The 27,742-nt window shown below is 37.4% G+C and overlaps 1 protein-coding gene across 1 annotated transcript in view; it reads left to right on the top strand.

Annotated features, from left to right (window-relative positions):
• The first annotated feature begins 5,686 nt into the window (after positions 1-5,686).
• Positions 5,687-27,742, top strand: part of LOC116768271 (protein groucho-like) — a 40,997-nt gene continuing 18,941 nt past the window's right edge. The window contains exons 1-5 of the mRNA XM_032658959.2: positions 5,687-5,944; positions 10,378-10,475; positions 11,156-11,219; positions 11,913-11,957; positions 24,061-24,198. Coding sequence (XP_032514850.1) covers positions 5,876-5,944; positions 10,378-10,475; positions 11,156-11,219; positions 11,913-11,957; positions 24,061-24,198 — 414 coding nt within the window. The 5' untranslated portion in view covers positions 5,687-5,875. The remainder of the gene's footprint in view (positions 5,945-10,377; positions 10,476-11,155; positions 11,220-11,912; positions 11,958-24,060; positions 24,199-27,742) is intronic.

Here is a 27,742-nt window from a genome sequence, read left to right as displayed (position 1 = left end):
TTGTGCGCAGTAGGTTATAATCTTTAGACATGCCTTTTACTGGACCTTTAAACCTATTTGCCGCGTGCATTGACTTAACATGCGGGCTCTCGGGGCTCGCACACACAGGCGCAGACAACACACACACACAGGTATATGAAACATGTGTAATTAAATAATTTAAAATAATTTTGGCAAAATATCTATAAGGTTATTTCGTTACAAACTTATATATAAAGTGATTCTCTCATTCAGATAATTAACAGCTATGTATGTATGTATTTTTTTTTCAATCTACCCACATATAAAATTTCTTACTAAGTCGCATTACTTTGTTAAGTTAGTTATCGAGTTATGTTGTAACATACAGACATACAATCATCAAAGAGATGTGATGTTTTAATTGTTGAATATCTCAATCTAATTGTGTAGGTCAAGGTCGGCTTGAATAAATAAAATTGTATATATATATATATATATATCCATTTCTAATAAGTTCAAAGACCATGTCTTCTTTTGCACCAGCTCCTGAGTCCTAATCATCCATCAGGTGGCAGCTGTTTAATGCGATTTATTATATGAATGTTAATATTTAATGTTTGTTACTTATAAAGACTTCCGCGTAAAATGTAAATTGATGTGAGTATGTATGTATGTTACACATTACGCGAAAACTATTAATCCGATATTAATGAAACTTAACGACAGTATAGTTCATATATCGGAAAGGGATTTCAATGTGAATGTACCCCAAATATCTCATATTATGTATAGTGTTGTGACACAGACAATAGATGGCGCTGTTAAAAGATTATCATATAGTTATAAGGAAATAAATTTTTAGTTAAGCAAATTCTAAGGTGTTTTTAGACGAATACAAGTTTAGGCAACAGAAATACAAATTGACTAATTTTGTTTTAATGAAATATTAATAAAGATTGCTATATTTTATGTTTAATTAGTTTATTACGAGAGCCATCTTGTCTTAGTGTTGACGAATTAAATACGTTTTAACTTGTTTTGTTTGTAAATAAAAGGGTAGTGTACGAAAGATGTAGGTCATGTTGTATCTAGATAAAACTAGATAGACTCACTAGATACAGATAAGAGATTGTTACTGGTGATTGATTGTACCAACTACTATCTTGGTATCAACTTTTTACTGGATATATTTATAAAACTTGTGTTTATTTTTAACTGTAGGTTAAATAGTTAAACCAATTGGTTGAGATAATAAGAGGTATGTTAGGATGATAGGAGTTACTGGTAATAACATGTTATTAGCTAAATTAATAGTTTGAGAATAACAAATATTTGTGGACATATTTATGAACATATTGATTGTGATTCTGTGTGGTATATGTCGTTCATGGTGGTGAGTGATGGTAGGTGGTGGATGGTGACAGCTCGCAGCGAGCCGGTGCAGGTCCACTACTCGATACATATCGGAGACGTTAATAGACTCAGTGTGAGGGCAGAGCGTCCTCATTACCCCCGCAATTAGCGCACCGTGCTACCGGCCGCGACTACGACGCACCCCGCGCCCAAAACGAATAAAAAGACCTGCCCTCAAAATGGCCGCCGCACCCCCCCCCAAACCACCCTCCGCCACGCTCCCCCTCCCGCACCCCCACACCAGTCGTCACCCCTCAGCCCGCGCGCCGCTTCGTGATTGCATCCCCGCAGCTCTTATAAATATGGCCGTATTCCTCCCGCCTTTACTGATTGCCCGTATACCGCCCGCCCGCACCACCCCCGCCCTCACCCCCCCGCGACCGCGCCGCCGGCGTCTGAATAGATAAACGACTCCACGTGGACTGACGCGCTTATAAAAATCACCTAGGCCAATCCCGGCTGCCGCGAACACCGCTCCGACCAATCGCGGCCGGCAGTCACGTGTAACTCCGCCCTTAATAAGCGATCGAGACGTATCGACCAATCGTGTGAGCGGATCCGGCGGATTCCGCTCGACGGAGACGGAGCGGTCCACGTGGAGCGACTCACACACGCACGCGAGTATAATGCCTCGAGTGGAAATAGCTATGACGGCGAAATGTGCGACAGCGAAAAAATAAAATGCGGTCGGTCGGTGCGGCGAGGTGAGGTGAGGTGAGGTGAGGTGAGGCGAGGTGAGGTGAGGAGCGGGTGTAAACAGGGAATATTCGGTGCTGCTCGTTCATTACTATTGAATGCAAGGCGTTAATGACGAGCCGTCGATCCTAGTACTTCCTGTCACAATACACGGAGCAGACAACGAACATGATCAGGCTCCAGAGCGAGCTAACTACTGTACGGAACCGAGATACAGTCTACAGACGAGCTGTATCGTGGAAAGAAAAATATTCGAGTAAAAACCTGTCCGAGAGGAAATAAAAGGCATCGCGGTGGAACGAGAGTCGCAGCTGAGATAACTATCGACGTGGGTGTATTGTGTACGAGGACTATAAAGTATGGTCGTTCAGAAGCCGACAAGCTGGAGAAATAATAATACCTACAGGAGTACCGCTACCGACACCGCTACCAGCACACGAGGACCGGGGAACATCTCGTTAATGATTAAACCATTTATAAATGAGACCTGGACTCGGCAGAATAGTTTCCCGGACGTACTGTGACCCGAACAATGAGCGGCCATCGAAAGACATTCCTTCACGACTCCGATACACCCGATGTTTACACTGGCTCTGAATCCACCACTTCCGCCTCAAGACACATGCGATAGAGACGTCCACGTAATGCTGTATTGTCTCATACGCGTTAATTGCTTTGACTTTTTTATAAACGGCGTCGAAACTAAAATGTACTCTATCATGATAACGATAAGGTTCATGTCGATGCGCGTACTTACCACGTTTCGTAACTAGAGCCGGTTGAATAGCTCGGGTTCGATTTTTAAATTCCATTATTCATAGAGGAATTCAAAAAAAAAAAGGTTTTATACAATTACATAGCAGTAAGGAGGTCGAGTTTTATCTAATGTAATAGAGACGTAGGTTCGCGTGTTGAGGTATTCAACCTTATACCCGTCCTGATGATAACATGAACGATAAATTTGAATGCAATTAAAATTCACTATAAATGACTCATACACGGAGAGTTATAAATAATATATTATATAATTACAAATTATTAAAGTCCGAAGTAAAACGATACGGAGCTACCAAAACTTTAATTTCAAGATCGTCCGAGATCTGTATAATTCGGTTTTATCTCATTAAATCATTATAACCGGTGACACGGTGGAAAAAAAAAACAAGAAACCGAGCAAATAAATGGACCATGAATAATTTATGGCCTCTCATATTTACAATATATCGTTAATTGCATACCAACTGAAGATAAAAATATGTATAAGTATTAAGTAGGTGATTAAAATTTGTTTACATTAAAGACGTTTATAAAATATACCTACTCGAATATAAATGTATGCATCAGATTCTGGCTGAACGACAAAATAAAACTAACTTGAATGATTACTTTTAATTGGGTTAACTTTTAACTACATTTAGCTAAGTATTTATCCAACAAATCTCATTTCTATTACCGTATTAGGTAATAAAATTATATCTTTATATAGACAAACAGACATACAGCATACTTGAACCAATTAATTGACGTAAATATTTATGTAAGGTAGATATATATAATGTATATACTTATATTAATTTAACAGACACAGTTAAAAAACCTAGGCGCTCCTAAAAGACTAATTCAGGAGTTAGATGTAGATAAACAAACATACTAATCACGCAATTGTAATTAGTGATTACGAAACGGAAACCGATAACATCATGTCGATAATATATTGCGAGACTAGATTTATACTGTGTAATTACTCCGCTATCGTTGGCTTCTATCGGCGAATTTCTTAATATCGCGGATAATATACTTATATGTGAATTAATATTATGTTTTACGTATTTAACGTATGTGTATATTTTTTTTCGTGTGTTGCGACACAGATTATGTTGAATTTAATTATGTTTAATTTAAACAGAGCGTCTTCACTCGTTCTAACGTTGATTAACTCATTCATTCATTCGTTCAGAGGTATTGTAAGTGTGCTATAACAGTCGATGTGTCCGTCCGTGTAACCCGCTCCTATGCTCCTATGACCCTTTTTATCTGAGGTCGAACTATCTTTATATTATGGACTTGTTTATAATTTGATATTCATAACATGTTTGTACAATATAATGTACGATGTGTTTTAGATCCGTGTGGAATCGTTAGACTGGTAGGTGGTAGGTGGTGTGGTCCCGTGGCTCTTGATTGCTGTTCATTCTCTATCGCGATCGTCCCCGGGGGATCCATTTTCAGCTATAAACTTAACAGACAACATTGTATTTTAAGGGCGATTATTGTTTTAATGTCAGTGTTTGGGAGTTACGAAAGTATATAAATGGAGGTTCAATACTTTTGATATGTCGCATCCGTTGTTTCTCGATCTTTGTTTTGGGCGCGAAAATAAAAAGGAGTCGACAATTTAAGTGTACGATAAAAATATATAAGAACTAAACGTTAGACGCCGAGGGCTCGCCTCGGTCTCGGCTTGTTGGCTCGCTAAATGCTACGGAATTAGGGAGTCGATTCATACACGAAGCAGTATGAATATGAATTAACGAACTATTTTAACGGACGGTTAGCCGCTATTTATAAACGGCTCGTTATCTTTAATATCGATTTCACTTTAAAACTTTGACACTTGAGTTTTGATATGTAACTTATCTTTTGGTGTTAATTCAGACATTGTAATAATTTAACAATTTACAACCGACAGTTACGTATTGTGTATTAGCGGTTTCTTTATAATTAGAGTTTTTAAGACTACTTGTATTATATGGATTCCATCGTGTTCAGACCGCGGCCTTATTTATGTGATGTTATGAAAGTATCCTTAATGTGCCGTATGTTGTTGTGTTTCTTGTGTTTCGTACATAAATGTTTATAAACGAACTGTTTTAGAATCAATAGTGATCCGCGAATCCCTATTATAATTCATATTTTTGGAGCGGAAACTTTTTCTAACTGTAAAATTGTTTATACACAGAACTACTTACATATTTCTTCTTATATTTTCGTAATAATAAGAGGCTGTATCATTATAAGCTCATATTAAACATCTCTAAAGATACTTAAAATCTCAAATCCTAATATCCGAAAACTATGCTGGGTCTTAAATTGTCCTATTATTTAAGTTCGTAGAAAACAATAAAGATGTATGTACATCTGTCCCCGTTTCCCAGGTAAATATCACGGAAACTTTCGCCAAAGTAGATATCTGTCAAAGTTTGTTCTCTCCGCCGAGTGCCGAGTGCCGACTCATCTATACCGATGTAAGTTTGCTGCGTGACTTGAAACAAAAGAAGCCATCCCATCGATTCACAAACTTGTCTACGTAAGCAGTTACATTTTAACAATAAACATATAAATATATATATATATCATAGTACGCGAGTTGTGGAACAGTTACCATCGAGACGTCCCGCTGCCCTCCGGAGACGCTGGAGAATGGAGATCCCCAAATAATACGCATCTATCTATTAGAGCGTACAGTTACGATTCGACTGAGTATTCCTCAAACATAAAGATAGTCGACGAAAAATTCGACTCGAGAAAATATGTACGGCAGCGGCGTCCACGGGTGTCGGGGGGAGCGGCCGGGGCGAGGGGGGCGACGACGACGACGAACCGGCCCCCCCGCGCCCCTCGTACGGTTAGTTCACTCGCAGCAGTCGAGCGTGCAGGACGTGTTGTGTGATCATTGTTAGCGTAACGTAACGTGTGACTTGACGCGATATCGGCGCGTGGTGTTAATAGTGTTATAGTGTTGTGTGTGCTGTGCCCTGGATTCCTCTTGTGCTCCGGACGATGAGCGCGTGTGTTTGACGTGGGAATGTATCCTAGCGCGGGCGCGATGAACGCCGCCGCTGCCGCCGCTGCCGTGGCGGCCGCCAGGCATCCGGTACTAATATAAATCATATCCAAGATAATCAACTCGCCTCCCATTATCATATATTGTTATGATGAATCGCTTATAGTGTGAAAGCCGAGGGAAAGCGCTGATGTTCCACTCGTGCTTAACGGCTGCCATTATTTTGCGGTTCAAACGTGAGATAGTTATTATGATTGGTCTGCGGTGGTAATAAACATATTATAAATTACCTGTGAGCATTGTTATGATTCTGTATTTATCGTATAATAGGAGATCTTATTGTAAATGTTTCTTGATCTTGTCTTGGTACCGTTGTAAAGAAACAAACAAGTCCCCCGCGGTGACGTTGAGTCCGCCGCCGGAATAATGTCAGACACACTGTATTACCTGTGAAATTGACTGTAAAGTATATAATACCCGACAGGCGGAGTGGCATTTACAAAAATAACTGTAAGTTTACAACTTTACTAGCAGAACAAAAGTTCATAATAGCGGAAACTATTATGTCACAATTATATTCTCAATATGAAGTTCTCAGAAACCGTACGCTTCATTATAGCCAAGCCTATTTCAACTTAATGATGTTGTAAATTAAGTCCATTTCCCCGTCGGTTCTAAATTACTAACAATCCTGTGCTACATCTGTCGTCGCTCCCGTCGGAGTTCGAAATTCGAACGCAATTTAAAGAATCGATTTAAACACGCATTTTCTTTTTTTTTTTCTTTAAAGTTAAACATCCGCTGCCAAATTGCCTTTTTATACGATTTTTTTTTTATTCTATTAACATCTATAAACACCGTAACTTTTTTGTATTATAACTATGCTATATATTTTTTATACATAGTGTCAATAGTCATATGTACTTGAAATCGTGGGAATAACTTTAATGTTCACCTCACATGATTCTAGTTAGATGTTTATGTTTAACGGGCAAATGGGAAATTAATGCTTGTTACTGTCATTTGTTACCCATTTGACAGTTACTTGTGGTTTTCAAATAAAAAAATACGTGCCCAGTTGGTAATAACACAAATTGCACAAGCAATAAACGTTTATTAAACGAACTTTGAATTGTTTTATGTACAAAAATATATATTCTAAGTGGTTATTTTTATTTCTTGATTTCTCCTATACTTAAAAATCCATGTAATTATATTTTTAAATTATTGCATATGTATTGCTTGTTAACATCAATACGTCGGTAATTATAGATGCTCTCAGTATTTATAACCAAAACAATTTGAAGTCCAACTAAAATACTCGTGATTTATAAGGCGCAAAGTTGGTCATTGAGCAGATTCACTACGATCGCTCGCCTCGAGTGCCTAGTGCTTTAAGTGCTCGTTTTATATATGCACATAATTACACACACAATGTCTGTGGTAGAACAAATTTTAACAGTCTGTAGGTGTTAACGATATAATGTATGACATAAGGATCTTACTCGACTCTTTTACGACACCAGTTCTTGACTTTTACAAGCTTTGAAGGGGGAAGGGGAACGCTGGAGGAGGAGGGGGGAATGTAAATGCCTATTTTGTATGTTTGCCTAAAATCTGTGTCGCGTCCTAGGCACTCGGCTCTCGGTCAATATTTGATAGACGGAATTACCGCTACGAACAAATGAGATGGCGTCTCGGATACACGTCTCGACAAATACTCTTGTTTGAACACTTTCACGCAAACACTCGAGTTCTGCAAAACAAATATAACAAAAATATATATAAGTCGGTATATATAACACGTCTGATAGTGACGAGATCTGTGAATATTTGTATGTAGGCGTCGAGCAGGTATAGGAAATGTATATTTTGTATGGGATTACGTGTCAGGGCTGGCGTGATAAGGACGCCTTGAGTCAACGTTCGTCCGAAATAATTCCCCACATCTGTATATCTTAGATAACTTATCACACAACAAACACTACATCTAGAGTATGCTAACAGTTCCTCGTCACAAGCAAGACGCCATCAATCGGTACGCATAACGCCCACCGTTCATATAAAGCGTAGACGATATAAAAACGTATGTATAAAGTTAAATTGTATTTTGTAACAAATTGTTCGTAGAATGTTATATGTCAAAACAAGGGATTTAGGTCTGAGCGGACCTTTGTCACCGAACACGATGGGCGGTACGACTTCTCAGAAAGTAAAACGAGCTTTCTGATCCCAGCGCTACCATATTAGTTTTACTAGCATTTTTCTACCAACAATGGTACGTCGTAAATTTACAAGGCCTCCACTCGTTTATCAACTCTAATACTATATTAGTTAGAACGAAAATAGCTCGGCATAGTGAAGTCTGAAAGCAATCTCTGCGTTTAAATATTTGTCTATGCCTGTTTGGTTTGTAAGTGCGAATGGTGTTTAAATGTTTACGGTGCTGCTGAACTTGTGTATATTTTTAGCTGGCATCTAATATTACTAATAAACACTTGACATCGATATACATGTTTCATGGAAACTAGATGTGGTAATTCGGAGACCAAGTGCATGTATAATTAAAGACACCGTTTCCATTATCGCTGTACTCGGATAAGTTTCATTATGACCGCTTCCATTTACGCTGGATTATTTCTCTTCGAGGAATCTCATAGCACGCTTGTTCGAGTGCGAAGTTACTTTAAACCGCATCAAATCGCGAGCCATTAAGTTTTTATATCGAGCTAGACTCGAGGCGTACTCGAACTAGTTCATAATAACTCCGCTCACAACAGATCCCTAATTTCAAACATACTCGTTCTTCGCGATTCGTAAACAATAATGATAAAAAAAAAACATCGTCTCGAGTCTCGACAAATTTCTACGTATAAAATTTCGCCTGAATACATTCGGTTCATTGAAATACCAACAAAGGAATCGTCCGTGTACAGTGTTCGGCGTGCAGTGCACAGGTAGACGTATTCAATAATATGAAATAAGAACACGTACCTTTTTATATCCGTTTAAACGCATTCTGTAAAGTTTTGTTTTTGTGATGCGGGCCTTTCATCGTCCATACAATACGGCCACTCAAAAACTCTTCATTGTATTTTAATTCGACCTTTACGGCGATAATTTATGGGAATCTTTTTTTAGGGGAGCGTTTACTCGGCCTATTATTGTCGGAGTTTTTTTTTTGGGGGTTATCAAATAATCGCCTATTAAGAAGCTAACCATTAGACGGATTTGGATTTCTTGGCGTTCTGTGATACAATTCAATTCAATGTATGCTGTAGTTGGTATAAAATCATTTATAAATGACCACACGGTATAGTATTACCTTCGATATTAACAATATAATTGCGGTTCACCGAATTTAATATAAACGTTTATCAAACTGTAATATCACTAGCCTTTAGATTTTATTCACTGAACTATTCGATGTTATTTTTTATATGAAATACATTTATGATTGTTTTATGTGTTGATAACATCGGCTCCATTATAATTTCCAGTTAATTGGTTTAATGTCTTCACAGAGCTCGTAATGTTCATAAAAACTCCGTACGCAATGAGCTCAAGTAATTTTAATGCAAAACACATTTTTAATTATACCAACGATAAATATAAAAACTTTAGTATTTTTTTATTCGGATGAACAATAAAATGCAGGAATGTCAGCCCCCATGCGTCCATTTGTTTTGTTCAAGTCAGCGTCTAAACGGCTACCGATAGCGTCATTGTTTTATGTGGAATTAAGTTTCGTATAAACGAACACGGACAGACTTGTAAACAGCATTTTTAATACGCGATCGAATTGGCTATTAGCAAAAGGTCCGCGGATGTATTGAACGGAATGGTACAATTTTTTTTTGTTCCTTAATAGTAATGAGCGCTAAGTCCAAATCATTCAGCCGTCTTAGTTAGCGGCTGTGTGCCTGCATGTGTGGCTACATCATGAAGTGTCTGACCGCAGGTCGTCTCGTCCGTAACATTCACTAAATTCCCGGCACATCTCCCCCGAGCCGATTGTCCGGGCTCCATTTACAAGGTCTACACGCCGCGCCAGTTCCTTTTACGTTTTTATTTACGCTCCTTTTATTATTTTTAAAGCCCGTTTGTTTCTCGCGCCGTCGAGAGACTGTTATTTATTTTTTGCCGCCCGGCCGCCCGGCCTCCCGGCCTCCCGGCGACCGTGTGTTGTCCCTCGCTTTATTTTTATTTCCCCCGCTTCTTATTATGGAGTCGTTTTTTATTTTTTATTTCTGCTTTATTATTAGGTGCTCGCATGTTCACGTTATTTCTGTGTTAAGATGCGAGTCCTCCTTTTTTTATTAATCGCGCCTCCGACTGGATCGCGGTCATTAAAGGATAATTTGTATTATGGTAATTTGGGATGCGTGTAATTTTTGTTTTGTGATACTCATTGTTTTTTATTCGTTAAGATTGATGGGGTGGCGCGTCTGACGTGCCTCTTGATGCATATACGCTTATTGTATTTGAATGTTAATATTGACGTGTGTGATGTTTGTCTGCAGGGCCCCCCGCAGCCCGGGCAACCCATCAAGTTCACGGTGGGCGAGTCATGTGACAGGATTAAGGAGGAATTTAATTTCTTACAAGCTCAATATCATAAGTAAGTGTTTAATCATTTTATTTAAAATGATAAATGTAAAAATGCGATCAATTATGATTAGAAATGCTATATAATTGGTGTTATAAGGATTTGTATTAAAATGATTATGTAATGAAACAAAACGACGTAAATAATTTAAGATGATAAAACCTATAATTAAATTAAATCATCGACTTATTTATCATCATAAATAAATCTCGTCACTAATGCGTCGAGTTATTTAAAAAATAGAAGTAAATCGGCTAAGAGGGTCCGCATTCGGGATTTCTGGACGTCAGATATAAGTTATACCGTTTGTTAGTAAGTAGTCAGTCCTTTGTGTTCCTTTGTTACCATTAAAAATGACAATCAGGTAAAAAATACATCCGAAGAGATAAACATCGACGAATACATTATATATTTTTTGTTGTCTAAATATACATAATTTTAATGCCATATATGGATTGTAGCTGCAGTGGAGCGTCGATAAAAATGAACAAGCCAGAACTATTGCTAATGAATATCGATTATTATAGATAACGCAAAAAACAAGTTACTTGTTGTTACAGCTTATCTTGTTCATGAGTGCTCTTTAAACATGTTGTCCGATTTGTGTGGTTCACAGAAATCGAATTCATCGACGACTTACAACAAAAAAAAAAAAAGAAAAAGATTATTGAAATTATTTTTTTTTGTTCCAGTTTAAAATTAGAATGCGAGAAACTGGCTAGTGAAAAAATTGAAATACAGAGGCATTATGTTATGGTGAGTATTTTATGTAATGTTTATATATACAAATGTTTTATTATCATTAACTTTTGGTGACGTGTAACGTGTCTTTTGTCCATCGGCCTGCTGGCTTCCATTGAACGAGCGGTCCATTTAGCCCCCGTTATTAGAGATAATGGCCGACTTGAATAATACGTACGAGTCGCGTGACAAGTGGACCGCCAGTTTGAATTACACGCGTTTAGACTATCATTAAATAGTATATAAATTATTACTAATTTATACTAACACTGGCAACACCGAACGTAGAGCAAGAACATCCATCTTTTTCCATTTTCAAATATATGTTAAAATTAAACGTTCATCAAATAGTATCAGCGATTTTTTGTGACTTATTAGAAATAATCGTCGCGATAATTCAACAGAGCGGATAGATATTTGGCAGTCCCTAATTCCCGCACGGTCGTTCCGTAGCGATATGAATCACGATTAAGTGTTGCCAAATCGCTTGCAATTTATTTTAATACGCTCCAGAGGAAATTTTCGCGAGGGTTTTTATGTGTCGGGAACACTTCTGGCTGTGGTCCAGAATGTGCCATTGCGGATGTTTAGTCACTCGCCTCAAATGATTCGAGGAAGCTAATCCCTGCCAAGAGCTTTCTGTGTCACATAAACATTGTACCACACTAATGTAATTGATCCTATTAATGTTTCGCGTTTATTTTTCAGTACTATGAAATGTCATACGGGCTCAACGTGGAAATGCACAAACAGGTATGTGGTCTTATATTCATTCATTAACAGTTTTGAAACTAATTTGCAGTACCATACTATGAGATATTTGCTAAATGTTTCCACGGTCCGCGATCGGTCTTCTCACCGAACGTATTATGGAAGTGAAAAATAGCGATATTTTATTAGCAGTGAAGCAAAGTGGCGCACGGGGAAAATGAATGTTGTAAAATTGAAAAAATAAAACAGTTATTGCGCTCCTGTTTGTTGGGTAAACGTTGTTTGACAGCGTGGCCGCAGCCCTCGCCGGTGGAGTCTCGGGGGTTAGGGGGGCTCCGATCCTCGAAGTATGGTCAAGCCGAGTTCTGTTTACATTTCGCTTTTTAATTTATAGCCTTCTTTGTTCACGGGGCGTCGTGCTATGAGATTTGCGAGCCTTTCACTAATATTGACAAAGGTAAAAAAAAACACTTCCAACAATGGCAGTGTTTTGATCCGCGTTTACCTCATTGCTAGCGATTTATTGAAACTGGGATTATTTGGGGAGAGAATATTACGTACGTACTCCCCTATTGTGTGCTATTGAAAATGAAATATCTTCCACTTACCGATACTTTGATAGTTGAAATTGTTAAGCGTAGGGTTAGAAATCCTTAATATTAACGGTTCGTTTAACTGAAAAAAAAATATTATATTGTCAAAATTTTCATAAAACTTGACTGTTGGGAATAACAAAACTAATGTTTATATTATACACAAAAACGCAAAGGTAATATAAATACATGGACAATTAAATATTGTTGCCAGCCCTATCTGTAACTTCAATTCATAAATTTAATTCAACAATAGTGTACTTGACAACCCTAACCGCAGGGCATCAATAGCTATGGTAACGAATAGTTATTACTTTTATGTTCCAGGGGTCCGTGTCCGCTGGCGGGGGTTCCCCGGTAATCTGTTGATTTTACGCTCGCATACCCCACTGTCAGCCTCGATACAACCCCTATCCTACATTATTAATAATACCCGATAACATGTGATTTGAACCAAAACAATATCAATTTATAACGGACCTGTATTACTTTTTTAATATTCGTTCTTTAATTTATATCCAATATTGGCACACGGAGTTTTAAAATTTTTGTTTTTCTGTGTAAAATCTTAACAAAATATAGATAACTAGTAGTTCCAATTTATAGCCTTGATATATTTATATAATATACAAATATTATATATATAATAAACTTATTATATATATAATATTTTAAATATATATTAAATAATAAGTTTATTCATAAACGATTCAAATTTGGAACGTCACAGAACTGTTTGTTTAGGGTCTGGCAAACTAGCAACAGGGGTGATTTGGTTTAGGGAAGGGTCGCATTGTTTTGCTGCGGCTGACAGATGGCTCTTAGTTCGTAGCTAGCAACTCGAATCTGCTATTTAGTACAGCGCAGTGCTGCGCAGCGCTTTATTGTAATGGATTATTACATTAGCACTTAACACGCTCAGTGGACCGTCAACCAGAATACCCCTTTGACGTGTTCAGATTATAATCGCCGTATGTAGTGTTATAACAACTTTAACTAATGTTACCGACTTTTTGTCGTACATTATTATTTTTATGCTCGGATTGCGTGACGGCTGACGATCTATCGCTTAATATGAGATGAAGTATTCGATATTCGAACGTATTTTTTTTATGTAATATAATAAGTTGGTCCAAGGTCTTGTTATATACAGCAACTGAACAATGTAATGAAAGTCAATAAGGTCGTATCGGTCCGCTCTGTGGTCGCGAGTCTGACCGTGACCGCGTCCAACGCGCGTGTTCCGCTCTTACCTGCGACGACTAATTGCTTATATTTTTCGTTAGTCGCGGAGCCGCAGTCAGACCGTGCCGAATTACGCCTACTTACGTCTTGAATTGATTGTATCGTCATTGTGGCCGTATCGACACCGAGTCGTATTGTTCTCGAACCCACAATTATTTATGCTCGAACGGAACGGGAATATATATTATTATAATGATTTCCGTATATTAACATATTACATTAACATCCATGTCGCATTATAAGGTTCCTTAACTCGTATTGTTTCTAACACAGACAATATGTTAATGTCTTATGTTTGTGACGATTTCAAATAGCTTCGTATTAATCGTAAAATATTAAGTAGCGCTCTGTTCGAGCAGTAAACTGTAGTTCATAGTTGAAGAGCAATAAATTTATAACGCTGGAGTGATTTCATGAAGTGTCACGGGTGTCGACTGTCGACATCGGAACAATAGGGTTGTACGCGCGAACTCCTCGACGGTTCACAGGACATCGATAAAATACTCAGTCGTGTTTACGATCGACACCCCTATGTTACGGTCCAGCGAGCACATTCTCACGGCTCTATTGTAAAACATTAAACTACGTAATATAGGTACATTGAAAGTAAAACGTATTTCTTCTCAACATTCGTCACAATCCGATCTCGTTAAGCTTCACCGACTTTCCCGGTCGCAGTATTAAAATAAAAATAAAAAAAAATCTGTGTAATTTAATAATTGCCGCTGTATTGCGAGTCCGCTCGTCTGTGTCCTCACCCTTGTTGATATTATTCATATGCGGGGGATTGTTTACCCTCGCATTAGGGTCGGACGGTCCGCCGGCGCTCGTTGATAAAAACATAGCACGTGCTGAATCCGCTTAGCTTATATTTATAATGAAACAACCGGGGGCTAGTATCCTTAATGCTGTTTACTTTACAATCAACTACTTATTTATGTTTATTATTTATGCTACCTTATAAATTTATATTTATTAATAATGCCTGCATTTCTGTTGAAGTGTTTTCATTATACAGAATTAGTATCGTTACTGGTCTATAGAAGAGAAATCAATAAAAATTTAAATTCCTTTTAATATATATATATTATATAAAATATTGAAAATCAAAGTGTTGCACGGATACATTTGAATGCGATGCTATCAAGAACTCAACAAACCGTTCCATGTTTATCAAATTATAACTGTTGAGTGTTCACAGTTCACGGAGGGTCGCATTAATTCTCTATCTACATACATCTACGATTCCATCTAAAGCGAGCAACTCGCAATGTACACTCCGTCACCCCTAAAGGGGAAATTATCTCTCCATCTATGGAACAACGTCCCAGCCGGCAGATGGCGCTTGCAATAAAACCACTAAACGCGATACCGCCGGCCCTCTTTATTATTTGATAGGGGAGCCAAATTAAAGGATTTACAGTAACCCCTGGCAGCGACCCTCGCCGGCAACAATCACCTCTGTATTAAGTCTAATTGTGTTTTCAAATACGAACCCCCATAATGACTGCGGGTGACGGGTTCCATGTGAAAAACATCCGCCAGCCCCCGTCCCATCCACCTATCAATAGACCTTACATCACCGATTAATTAATTACGCTTCTCAAATCCGGTGAAGGAGATAAAACCTAATCAGTCGTCCGAGTTAATTATTCGTTACAATCCTATCCTATTAGACTCCGAGTCTATCTTTGTGCGGATCGTTCGTAACGTAAGTGTCTCAATAATTATCAACTAATCTATTAATAAACTCCGATAATGGGAGTCACGACTTTACATTCATTTGATGCGTGTTGCTGAACGGCTCGCTCGGGGCGTATATCACAGTCGTGTCGCTGGTGACTGGTGAGCCTTCAAACGACTCTGTAATGACTTCAATGGAGCTGCATATTTATTTGAAGTCTAGTCTCGTTAATAACGGAGTCGCGGAACTCGGTGACCGCTCGTCGAACGGCACTCATGAATAATGCAAGCCTCGAACGCTCCTCGACTCACAAAACAGACGATTTCTATTCCACTCTTAAAGCTTACATTCATGACTCACTCGAATCAGCGGCGGCATACTTAAAACTTTCAGAATACCAAATATAACGCTCGTGGCCCGACGTTACTTAACATCGGTGACGTCATTAAAAATATTCTACACATCACTCCAGCATTGTGACAGATGTTGGATGACGGTTCTCAAATACGGTTGTGTGAAGGGCGGCATTGACTCCCTCACGCCGAGCGGTACCTTGGGGGAGGTGTAATTACAGTGAAATACAATTTTAAAACCATCATAACAATGACTAGTGCCGCGACCGGGATTCGTCTGTATTACATTCAACGTTACATCTCTTTATATTAAGATGATTGCACTTTAATGTTATATTTAAAATAATACTTCAACAACATAATTGGTATAATACCATTGTTTTATATTCAAACCGATTAAAGATATAATGACGAATACCTTTGGAACTAAACGTTAGAAGTGTGAGACATAGCTTTACCCCTGTTTGTGATAATTACTTCAAATATCTATAAAATTATTTGTACAATTGAGTTTATTCAAATAGATAAAGATTTATAGATAAAATTAAAATGAACAATGTTTTGAATTCAAACAATTGCATGTTTAATACCGACTTAAGTGCACTTAAATAACATCTCGTGTACGTAGTACATACTTATGATAATCAATATAGTAACGACTAACGAAGTATGATTAAGACGATACATAATTAAATTATTCAAATTATAATGTCCATACATTAACATATTATACGTTTATAGTGAATTAATTCAAACCGCAAAAAATATCTAAGCTCTGTATAAATTAATATAAATTTTATTAAATGAAATATTAATTTTTTTATATTATAATCGTTGTGAGTTAACATTAAACTGTGTCGGTACATAAGTTAACAGCTAATATGTTGTTGCCGGACAAGCTATCAGCGAGCTACATCGGTTGGTTACCGCGGGCTCCGTGTTCATACAACTTTGATAATGGCTCATTAACGATACAGTTACGTGTTAATACGTGTACGTTATACGTTGCTTTATTATTATATTAACTAGCATTAACATGTACAGAATAACATCTGTGTTCGTGTACAATGACATACCAACACACATTTTTCACTTGCACTTATTTGCCATTTAGTACTATAAAGTATAAATATCTGTAGTTTTTTTTTTCAATATAATAGTATAGATCTTTTACAATTCGTTTTCCTTTAACAAATCTAGATAAATTGTTTTGCAAAGAAAACGGTAACGTCATTGCGAGAAACACGAAGACTAAGTTTATTTCGTCACTAGCCGTGGACACACGTCCTCTACCTGTTCAACAAATAAATGAAATCCACTACTGAGTACAATCAATAACAATTCATCTGTATCAATATAAGTAACACGAACCTAACATACATATTAGTAATACTATCACAAAAGGAGATTAAATGTAACAATTTAAATGCTTTGTTAAATAGAGCCCTTAGTCCGCTGACCAGAGAGTGTGGCACGTAAAGACAGCCCGTGCAGGGGGTGAGAGGGGTCAGCGGGGTTGGCTGGGGTTGTGGGGGTTGGCGGGGGTCGCGGGGAGGGGGTCGGACAGACCGCAGCCGCAGCCGCAGCGCTCGGTTGCGGTCTCGGTCGCGGTCGCACAATCGCTTCGAATATACAAAGTGTACGCTTTGCGATTCACGAATACGTTTTTCACCTTTAATTTAATGATATTCGTTGTTTTATATTTGCGGCCTTTCAGTATCGGTTAGGATATTATAATTAAATAAATAATATATGGTTAATTTTATTATAATTTATTGTTCCGTAACCATTATTATTTATATGATGATTTTAATTTATACAAATTCTATTGAATATTAATTACTACATCGTAGTTATTTTACCTCTGTGTCAAAATTTATGGACTTTCTTAAAATATATATGTATATATATAAAAATGTTGTATGCCAGTAGATATTTGTGCTATTCATGTTTATTCCGTTTCCTACTTTGCTGTATAGAATAAACAAGTGAGATCGCAGGTCGCAGTACAATAAGCGTCTCCGAGGCTCGCTCTCACAAACATACTGAACAAACAGTCTCCGTAAACATGACGACTCACCCTCCCGCCGGAGACCCCGCGGCCCGGGGGAGCCCGGGGGAGACGCTGCCATATCCCCAATTAAATATTTATATCATTTACACCGCTCCGAACATCACCGTCATATAATTAACAAGGTGATAATTACTCACGATTTACTCACATTTTATCGACATTACGTATTTGTCGATCGACAACATTAAAGACATCAAATATGAAAACAATATACATATAACGAATCGACGAATTTTAAAAGAATAAAATAAATGTAATTTCAAAACGAACGGTTTCTTAATTGCGATGAAAAATATTCGGTGTTAAATATTGATTAGTGTTTAATATTCATGAGGTGACACAGTTTCTTTAATTGGCAGTCCGTGTTCTATGTGAGGACGTTGGCGCTGTGTGTGTGTGTGTGTTTGTACGTGTGTATGTATATGTTTGTATGTGTGTTTCGGTCCGACAACGAGCTGGTAAACAGAGCAGTGTAAACTACGTAAACAAACACGCCCGGATTCCGTCGCATCCAGCTATCATTGCACGGGGCCGCTGTTTTAATTGCGAGGATCATAATAAACAACCGTTGCTGTTTCAACTGCACTATTATAAACCATACTTATTTGTTACATAATAACATCATCTAAATTTGATAACTAGTTTCCACGTGTGACCTCGTCCGCGTTCCAGATCGCTCCTGCTATTAAAGAAGCTTTATTATATCTTTGCAATATTGACAAATAAACTATAAGTAACACGATTGGAGCCGCAACAAAGTAGTATACGTATAGATAAATTTAAAAAAATCATACGTTTAAAATATATCATACGGATGGGAATATCAATTTTATTTTGACATTACAGACTTCAACTTTATCAACATGTGTCAAGTTGTATATTTTCTGTTCTCATCTTAAACACGCATACAAATCTGTTAACGGATCTCCGTGTAACAGATAGCACATTTCCAAGTCATACGTACTTGTACGTGTTATTAACAAGCGGCTTATCATAAGTCATCATATCGTTATCGTTATCATACTTATCATTAATGAACCGATCGTATAATGGATCATTTCATATTACACCGAACGGTTACGATTTGCTATAATCATAGCAATCAATTTTAGAGTAAATCCACGATAATAGCGTTATCTCGACACGCAGACGCGACGGAATCTTAAGATAGCGGTCCGGTCGACTACCAGCTTACTCGAATATGATAAATTATAAAAATATATTTCCACACACCGACTTAGAACACCTCATTAGAACAGAGAAGGAAACGAAACGAGCGTTGATCTAACAACGTGAAGACTATATTAAAGTCTCTAATTGCCGGTGTAGTTGAATATAGTTGTAGTTGTATTGTTACAAGTCTATTGTGTTGTTGAATCTGAAGCCGTCTGAGGCGCTCCGTGATTACAGCCCACCCGTTACATCGACAAAAACTAACCCGATCTATGATTGATACGTTCCTAACAAACCCGCCTTATATAGTGCCAGCGAATTGTTCATTAAAATATCATTATCTCGTAATATCAAACCGCATTGTTGTTACTTTGATATAAATATTTTTACTTTGAGTTCGGCTAAGTAACGCAAACAGTTTAATAACGCTTATGAAAGCTCTCGTAAAAAGTGCAGAGTCAAAAAGGCGTCACGATTTAGTAGAGGTATACACAAAGGGCAGTAAACGTTCGAAATGGACCTAAACAAACAAGGGTAGCTAGGAAGCCGGCTTTGTTTGATGAGGAGCACGAGAGTCAACACGCCGCACCTACGGCTCCGAGCCAGTGCTGCGAACATGTTACATAGGAATCGATAATTCAATTACACATACCATGATAACCATTAGCAACGCCATTATTACATCCTAATCGATATAAATATGAACATCACTTGTCGAAGTATCAAGCTAGCAATCATCGCTCAATGTAAAATCAATTACGGAATAGAAGACTCCTTTGTTACGTCCCTAGAATGTTAGTTCTCTTTGTCCAGTCGTAGATAACACGACTTCATTATTGAAAGCTGCATCATATTTGCAATTTGCTCTAAAATTATTATTGGTATCAATTAGCGTGACTACCATATAAAGGAACAGCTGTTTGAAGATAATATTTTTTGTTGCTATGTCCATGAAGACCGGTGTGTTGTATTGCATCTAGATAACGACGTCTCAACGATCGCCGGCGCGCCTCATAATTATATTATCCGTTTGTTTTTAATGAATATTAATGTCACTAACTGACTGGAGTTCGCTGAGCGTGTTGCGATATCGATATGCAGCCGCTAGTGACACACACGGGTCTTAGTTTAAACAATTATAACCCCAGGAATGCGGTGCGAGTGGATATTGTGTTGCTCTCTCAATAACAGACCATTTGTGTCCTTTGTATGCGGTTTGATAATAATGATTATTCTATACTATAGTTGTCTATACAGTTCTGTTTAATTAGGCGGAAACTTCGCGAGTTCAGCGGTTAAGATAAGCTGAGCGGCGTGCATTAATAATTCATAAAAGAGCGGCGGTTAATGAAGGCTGGAAACGAGGGCGTCACTGTTTGTTTTGAGAACGCGATCGTACTTTAAGTTTGTCGGTTACGCGATGGAGATGAATGTTCAATACATTGAATAATATAGAAAGTCTACAGCAAGAATGGCATTCCTTAGCCGTATAGGGACGGCTCGAGATCACGATAAACCTATTTTCCAATTTAATCGCTTCACTGGGATCGATGTATTAAATTACATTATTTATCTATATTGTACGCATTGCCACAGTTTAAAGTCATCAAACCAGATAGATAACAATGATGAGCGAACGATAATTAATTTAAACAATTTAATATCATAATAGTAGTTTCCAAATGTCAAATCTCTTTGATACATCATTCTTATACGAAGACCTTAAAAAATATTTTAAATTCATATAATAATGATTTCATTATAATATAGAAAAAAATAAGTATTAATTTCATATGTATTTTTATTGAATTATATACGAATATAAATAATCTCACGTTTCTTATATATGTGATATATCTTAAGCGGTTACAAGTTATTTTTATATCAGTAATAAATGCTTTATTTATAGGTGATGTGATGGTACAATTACCATTATCTTATATTTAATATACCTACTTTAAATTAAATAAACATGTCTGTTGAAGATTTACGTTGGATATTTTTCTTTATAGTTTGATAACACCAAACTATTTATTATATATTAAATCTAATTAAACACAGTATCATTAATTTGAAGTAGGTGAACCTGTAAATTTATCAAATATTTTTTTAAGTGGAATATTTTTTACGACTGCTCTTTCCACTTGACTCGTTTAAGGCGAAGATCGCGTTACACGCAATTGGCTCCAAATATGTACTCATCAAGTAACATACGGTTCTGGCGGTTTGTTTATAACTTATTGTTAGAATTAATACTAGTCGATTATCGGAAAGAACATTGTAAAAAAACATTTTTTTTATATAATAGCATTAAAAACGAAGCACCGATAACATATACAATTAAAAAATATCTTTGTTTCGTATATAGGTCTCCTAATGATAACAAAAACTCAGCTATCAAGATACCAGCTAAGCGACAATTGAGAGACAATAAATAGTGGGGGCTCGCTTTATTTAGGTCACCCCCGAGCAGCACTTTGACATTGCACTAATTGCACACAGAATCCAATTTATATTGACATTCGGCGAACACTCGACGCTCACGATATTTCGTATTTATTTACACTCAAGTTGATCAATGATCAATATTATGATGACGTCACTGCTCGATTACAGATATAAGGCAGGGTTTTAAAATATATTCCATGAAGACTAATTGTAAGAGTCAGTATAAAAGGTAAAGGATAACATAAACGCTGTACCGACCGTGGATTGTTTAGGTTGAGTGCACTGTACGTACATTATTATTTAGTAGTTTAAGTAACGTTGCAGTATAAAGCGTAATGAAGACCTGGTATTATAGTACAGTAGTCACTAGTCTCCGAGTGCTGGAATAGGTTCGTGAACAAATGGACTGCCACAAGATGCGACTCCAGATTAAAAGCTGCACCGGGTAAACCACGTGAAAATCGTGCAAAAAGAGAAGTCACCCGCGGCATTAGCGGATGAGTGTTGGAGCCATTAGTGCTCGCTCCCTCGCCCTCCCTCACCCCCGACAGCCTCCCTCGCCCTCCCGCGGCTGAGCTACCTCTTTTATTTCTTGTTGGGATGAACTCCTTAATGACAAACCTTACTATATCTTTTGTGAAGAGCCCGCAGAAGTACGTATTTTGCGGCCCTTTTGTAAGCTCTTTTTATTCCCGCACCGTTCACAACTGGTACGAGACGGCTATAGAAATAACTTTTATAATGGATAGAAATACTCTTAGTTATCTAACTTAGTTCCATGTACATATACTGGTGCAAGTAATATATATGGTAATATTTTGTTAATTCGCTACGCACACGATGTAATTAAAGATAATAAAATTTGTTATCAACGTTTATCTCAAGTTTCTTTTGCTTGTATGCGGTATTTAAATATTCAATTAAAATTTCACTTTTTTTATATGGAAAGTCTTTGATTATGCAAATAATGCAAATGTTTTTGTATAGAAGTTGAACATCATAAACACGGATAGTATAAATGTTTCGTAGTTTTCTGTCGAAGAATTTTATTTATATAATATGGTATTGGTGCGATTTATCTGTGATCCTTTACAATGAACATGTCGGCTCGGTGCATGTATAAATATTTAGAGCGGCGGATATTCCGCGTTGATAAAACTCCGCGCTGCGGTGTGGCGGCGGATGTAATGTAATTTGCGGTAATTCGGGCCTCGCGGCTTGTTCGCGTCACTTGCCCGCCTCCTCTACAAACGACAGTATATTTATTTACGTTTCAAACGAATAGATTTCACGGTTATTACACAATTTATAATTCGATGGTTCTTTATTAATACTTCGGTTCGTGTTTATTTACATTTTATGTATATTTTATATAGCCTTTACATTTATACGGCCATTGATATAACCTCCGTTTTTATCTAATGTTGTTTTTATCTGATGCATATGTATGTACATACCATAATATATGTCCAATATTGTTTATATGTTCCATATAATTGAATATTTATAAACGTGTATTCAAAAAGTTTTGTTATAAAATTTATATTGTACTCCGTATTGAATGAAAAGTATAAACAAAAGCACCGTTCGCGACAAACAGTCCATTTAGCCAGAATGAAAGTGCAATTTGTGGTCCGCGGCTGCTGTGGTCGTGAGCTTGTCGCTTACACACTGCACTACACAGCCTTTTGTATTAACAGATCTTACATTTACTGTAACCAGTGTAAATTGGTCCGACACCAACACTTGATTAGTTAATGAAACAATAAAAATTTCCACTGGCTACAATGATCGCTTCAGTCTTAATGTATTCCATACACAGTCATTAGCTTCGTGTCTTCCATTAATATAATTCCATCCACGTTTTATAAACATCGATTATACAGGCGGGGTCCTCACTCCCGCGCGGAGGTCGTGTGTCGTAAGACTCGTACGACCCGATAACAGAACGGTTCATATTCATAAAGCTCATTATGTTAATTCGTTCTCGATTCACAGCAAATCTGTGAATAAAATTAATGTGCATTTAAACGGAAAATACGTACAAAGCCAATAAATACGAAGCCGGCGGGGCGATTTATCATTTAATTTGACCGCATGCATATTGTTTATTGTGTTAATTTTATTTGTTACCGGCCAACTTATCGGTCGCTATTATAAAACACTATTATTGAAAACGATCGGACAGCCAGCGGTGCAGGCCGCAGCGGAATGTGGGAACATTTACAAATATCTATCTGTATGTAGAACGCGCTCCGCTGTTAGCGCTCGCTTCATAATTCATTATACCCTCTTTATTGAATTTTAATGTACCGTTTATTCATAGTTATTGGCTGCGACCAATTTAACTTTTTGGTTTCAATTTATTTTATGTTAACTGGTACCTGATACGTCTTATTCGTGTGGTGAGATGATTGGTTCGGATCGTGTATATAAATCGACGGTATAATATCTGCCGATATAAAGTTGTCTATTATACCTTAACACCATCAGTTTAATAGTTAATGATACAAACTCATACTAATCTAGCGTATATTTCTTATATTTATTTAATGTTATGTAATTTGTGTTGCAGACGGAGATCGCTAAGAGATTAAATGCTATAATAGCTCAAATATTGCCATTCCTCTCTCAAGAGCATCAGCAGCAAGTGGCGTCGGCAGTGGAGAGGGCGAAGCAGGTCACGATGACAGAACTGAACGCTATTATTGGGGTTCGTATAACAACACTTACCCTCCCACAACCACTGTGCCTACTGCGAACAGGAAATCATATACGCCACTAACAACGTTTGCCATACAGTCGTGTTTATCTAGTGAAGTATTTGCTCGACGCTAAATCCTTTTATCTCGTCAAAAATTCCACTCACAATATGATTATGTGTACTCAAATTACCTCCTATATATACTTCGTGTCTTAATTGTAGTTGAGATTTGAGAATTAATATCTGGAATATTGAAATTAATTCGTTTGTATTGAACACGTGTTGTGTTTGTACAGTTTTAATTCCACTGGATATGTATAAACGCCATCATGTCATCTGTCCCAACAGAGCGCGTCACCTACCTCACATATAATTATTTGGCTCATTTTATTTACGTTTCAAATATCAAAGCGAACGCCGGCTTCATTAACGACAATTAGAAATTCAGACATTAATATAATCCTAAATGTATATTTAAGACGAGACTATTTTCAGCTTCAAGCGATGTTCAATTACTACTTACCATTATTTTATTAACCGAAAATATTCTTACAAATAATCTATTTATAATGTTAAGTTTCATTATGTAATAAAAAAAAAAATAGAAAAAATCTTCAACGTATTAGGTGTATAAAAGTGAAATAGTTAAAGTAAAAGTGTTTCAAGTGAGCGAGTACGTGTTAATTGTAAAGTGGGTCTGTGTAAGTGAAGGCGCGCGGTTCTCAACAGGTTTAAAGTTCGATGGTCGTTAATTAAACGATCTTAGGTCGGCTGGCCGCGCGCCAACCGCCGACATCCAACATCCAACATCCAAGAGCGAACGACGAACAACGACCAACGCGATTTTGTAATACCACTGTCCACAATTATTCCTTACACATTACAATACAATCGACGCCACTGTTAGAGGGGTTCTCCCGTTTAGTGCACTCACACTATTTATTCAAATACTTTTATTACTCAGTAATTAAATTATCTGTATAAAAGAAATATTAAAGTCATTCACATATATATATCAACGTCGTAATTTACAGCAATTTCTATGAATATTTATAAAAAGATCTTTCTAGTGTAGAATATTTGATATACATATTTTGTTGTAAATATTATAATTACTCTCAGTAGGTAATTTTGTAATCAAAGGCATCACACATTGATAGATCCCTAAATCCTTACTAATTAGTTGTATAATTGTTCACTGTAGCAGGTAGTTGAGAACTCGAGATGATTCTAATATGTTTAAAACCTATTATTTAAATATGTACCTATACAAGTTTGGACTCTGTAATTCAGCCTTAAGATTCCGATCTCGCTGAGTGTAACCCGCGTCTCGTATTCTCATTCCGTCTTCAAAATAAATCACTTCAAAGATAATGAGTTCAAAAATAAAGCGGTGAATCTCGGTCGGCTCTCATCAGTGGACGATAGACTGTTGTTAATCTCGAGCCTCGGGCAGACGGCCAACTCGATTAGTACTCTTAAACACACGCTGACGACAATGTTTCCACCTCCGCAACATGAAAGACATGTTTTAAAGAAATTATACGCTCATTAGATACAATATATATATGAAATAGTTGGCAAAATATTGACATTGTATACTAGCGAGCGAACGTGATTTGTAACTCCTGGCCGTGAATCAACGATCTCATGAATTATTTAACGAGCTCTCAGGAATTCGTTGTGTTGTTAATAAGGTACCTATTACATTTCTATTAAACGTTCTAATGTCGGAATCGAAACTACGCTATATAATAAGTATGTTTGTAAACGTTATAGAAATTCTGTGATTTATGTTAAGAGTTCATCGCCCTCCACAATGTTCCTATCTTTGTATATATCACCGAACAGCCCCCGAGAAACTGGCAAAACGCAATATAGCCCTCCCCTATAAAACACTCTAATTTAAATAAAAAAGCGGCGCCACCTTCCGTATGTTGGTCCTTTTTTATTACGAACCTTTTTTATTTTCGGGTCAGCGAGAGATCAAAGGGATCTCCCTCGAGAGCTCGCTCGGCGCTCGGTGCTCGTCCTTCGCCCCTCGTCTGATTTGCGATCGTTCCGCCGAGCGCCGATTTGTGAGGAGAGAATACTCCTCAAATTGGGGTTTGTTTGCCCGTCTATTAAAATCACTTACCACTTGTAAGTGCCTCCGCGAACCGACTCGTGTTCGTTGACGCGTACAAGTATGTTTTATGTATTTTATATTATCTTCAGAATCATTTATTGAAGGACTTTAAATATAATTTACAATTATTATTATATTATTAACACATCGTAACAGCCGATATCGAACTGTAAGCTAGTATGAATGTTCAAATTCCCTAACAATAGATAAGACCCGTACCGACTTTGTCGGCGCTCCACTGAGTTCATCAAGACTCGTTTAGATTTTATTTGACATCTAACCGGAGGGTAGACTATAACCTTCGTCCGTAATATCTTTTCTATACAATCTCATCGCAATGTTCACCCATGACACAATTGTTCTCATTGAAACAATATCCACGTAGCGAATGATGTGAACACGCGGCCCCTTGTCACAGATACGCGCAACGAATCCGATAAGGAGTTTCACAAATAAGATGCATCTATACTCTGTGGAAACTATCACTTGTGTGGTCTAGGAAGGTTTTTTTAAAGCTAAACTTATTAAACGTATACGTGAGGTTAACACTCTTCGGAATCTACACTATCTGTTCCACAAGAGATAGCTTTATTAACAGACTGGTCTTGAACACATTTCTTAGTTTGTGAGATCTCTAATAAAAACGAGCGGAATAAATCACGAGTGGGAGTTGCGGAGGGCGAGGGGATGTTCGGTTGGTGGAGGTGGAGGTGGCGGGGGTGTCATGGTTACACATGAATTTGTCATTTTTTCCCAGGCACGTTCGCGGCCCGGTGATAAATATTGCATCGCAGACGTTCGACGTTTCCTCGGCCACTTAACTTCGACATCGAGCGCTTAGAATTAAGTTTGTCGTCTTTTTATATCTACGTTGTTACGCTGTTTACTATAATACCTTTGTATTTATTGCTCACATTTTCTTTTGCATTTTTATATATTACTTATAAACATATTCCTATTTTAAATACAAATTTAAGTCCTTAAACCTATTATCGTATCGTAGATTATTTACTATATGTATACTATTCACATAGCAAAACAAACGAAGCTCTCGCGTCAGATTCCGTTAACTTTGTTATCATTAACCTTAAATCCAACGGGTCTGTGGAATATCTCCGTTTTTGGGACACATCGGATCAAATATCCAGGTATGTGTATGTGATTAGAAGCAATTATGTTGAAAGCTGATGTTGTAACAAGTGTCGGCGTCGCGTGTCAATGCCTCGGGCTCTGCTTAATGGTGCGTACCACCCCCTCACAATCTCACCGACCTCCGCGCCCCTCCACACCCTCACCCCTCACACCCCTGAGACACCCTAACTTCTGGCTGATGTCCTCTAAGCGAACACAACGCTCCGTAATTTGATCAACTCCAATATAGAACCCGCTAAGTGACGACTTCTTTAATACGGTTTGTTTAGGTAA

Source organism: Danaus plexippus, chromosome 19 (genome assembly GCF_018135715.1).
Source record: "Danaus plexippus chromosome 19, MEX_DaPlex, whole genome shotgun sequence".
Classification (NCBI taxonomy): Eukaryota; Metazoa; Arthropoda; class Insecta; order Lepidoptera; family Nymphalidae; genus Danaus; species Danaus plexippus.
This window is presented reverse-complemented; position numbering and strand designations above follow the sequence as displayed.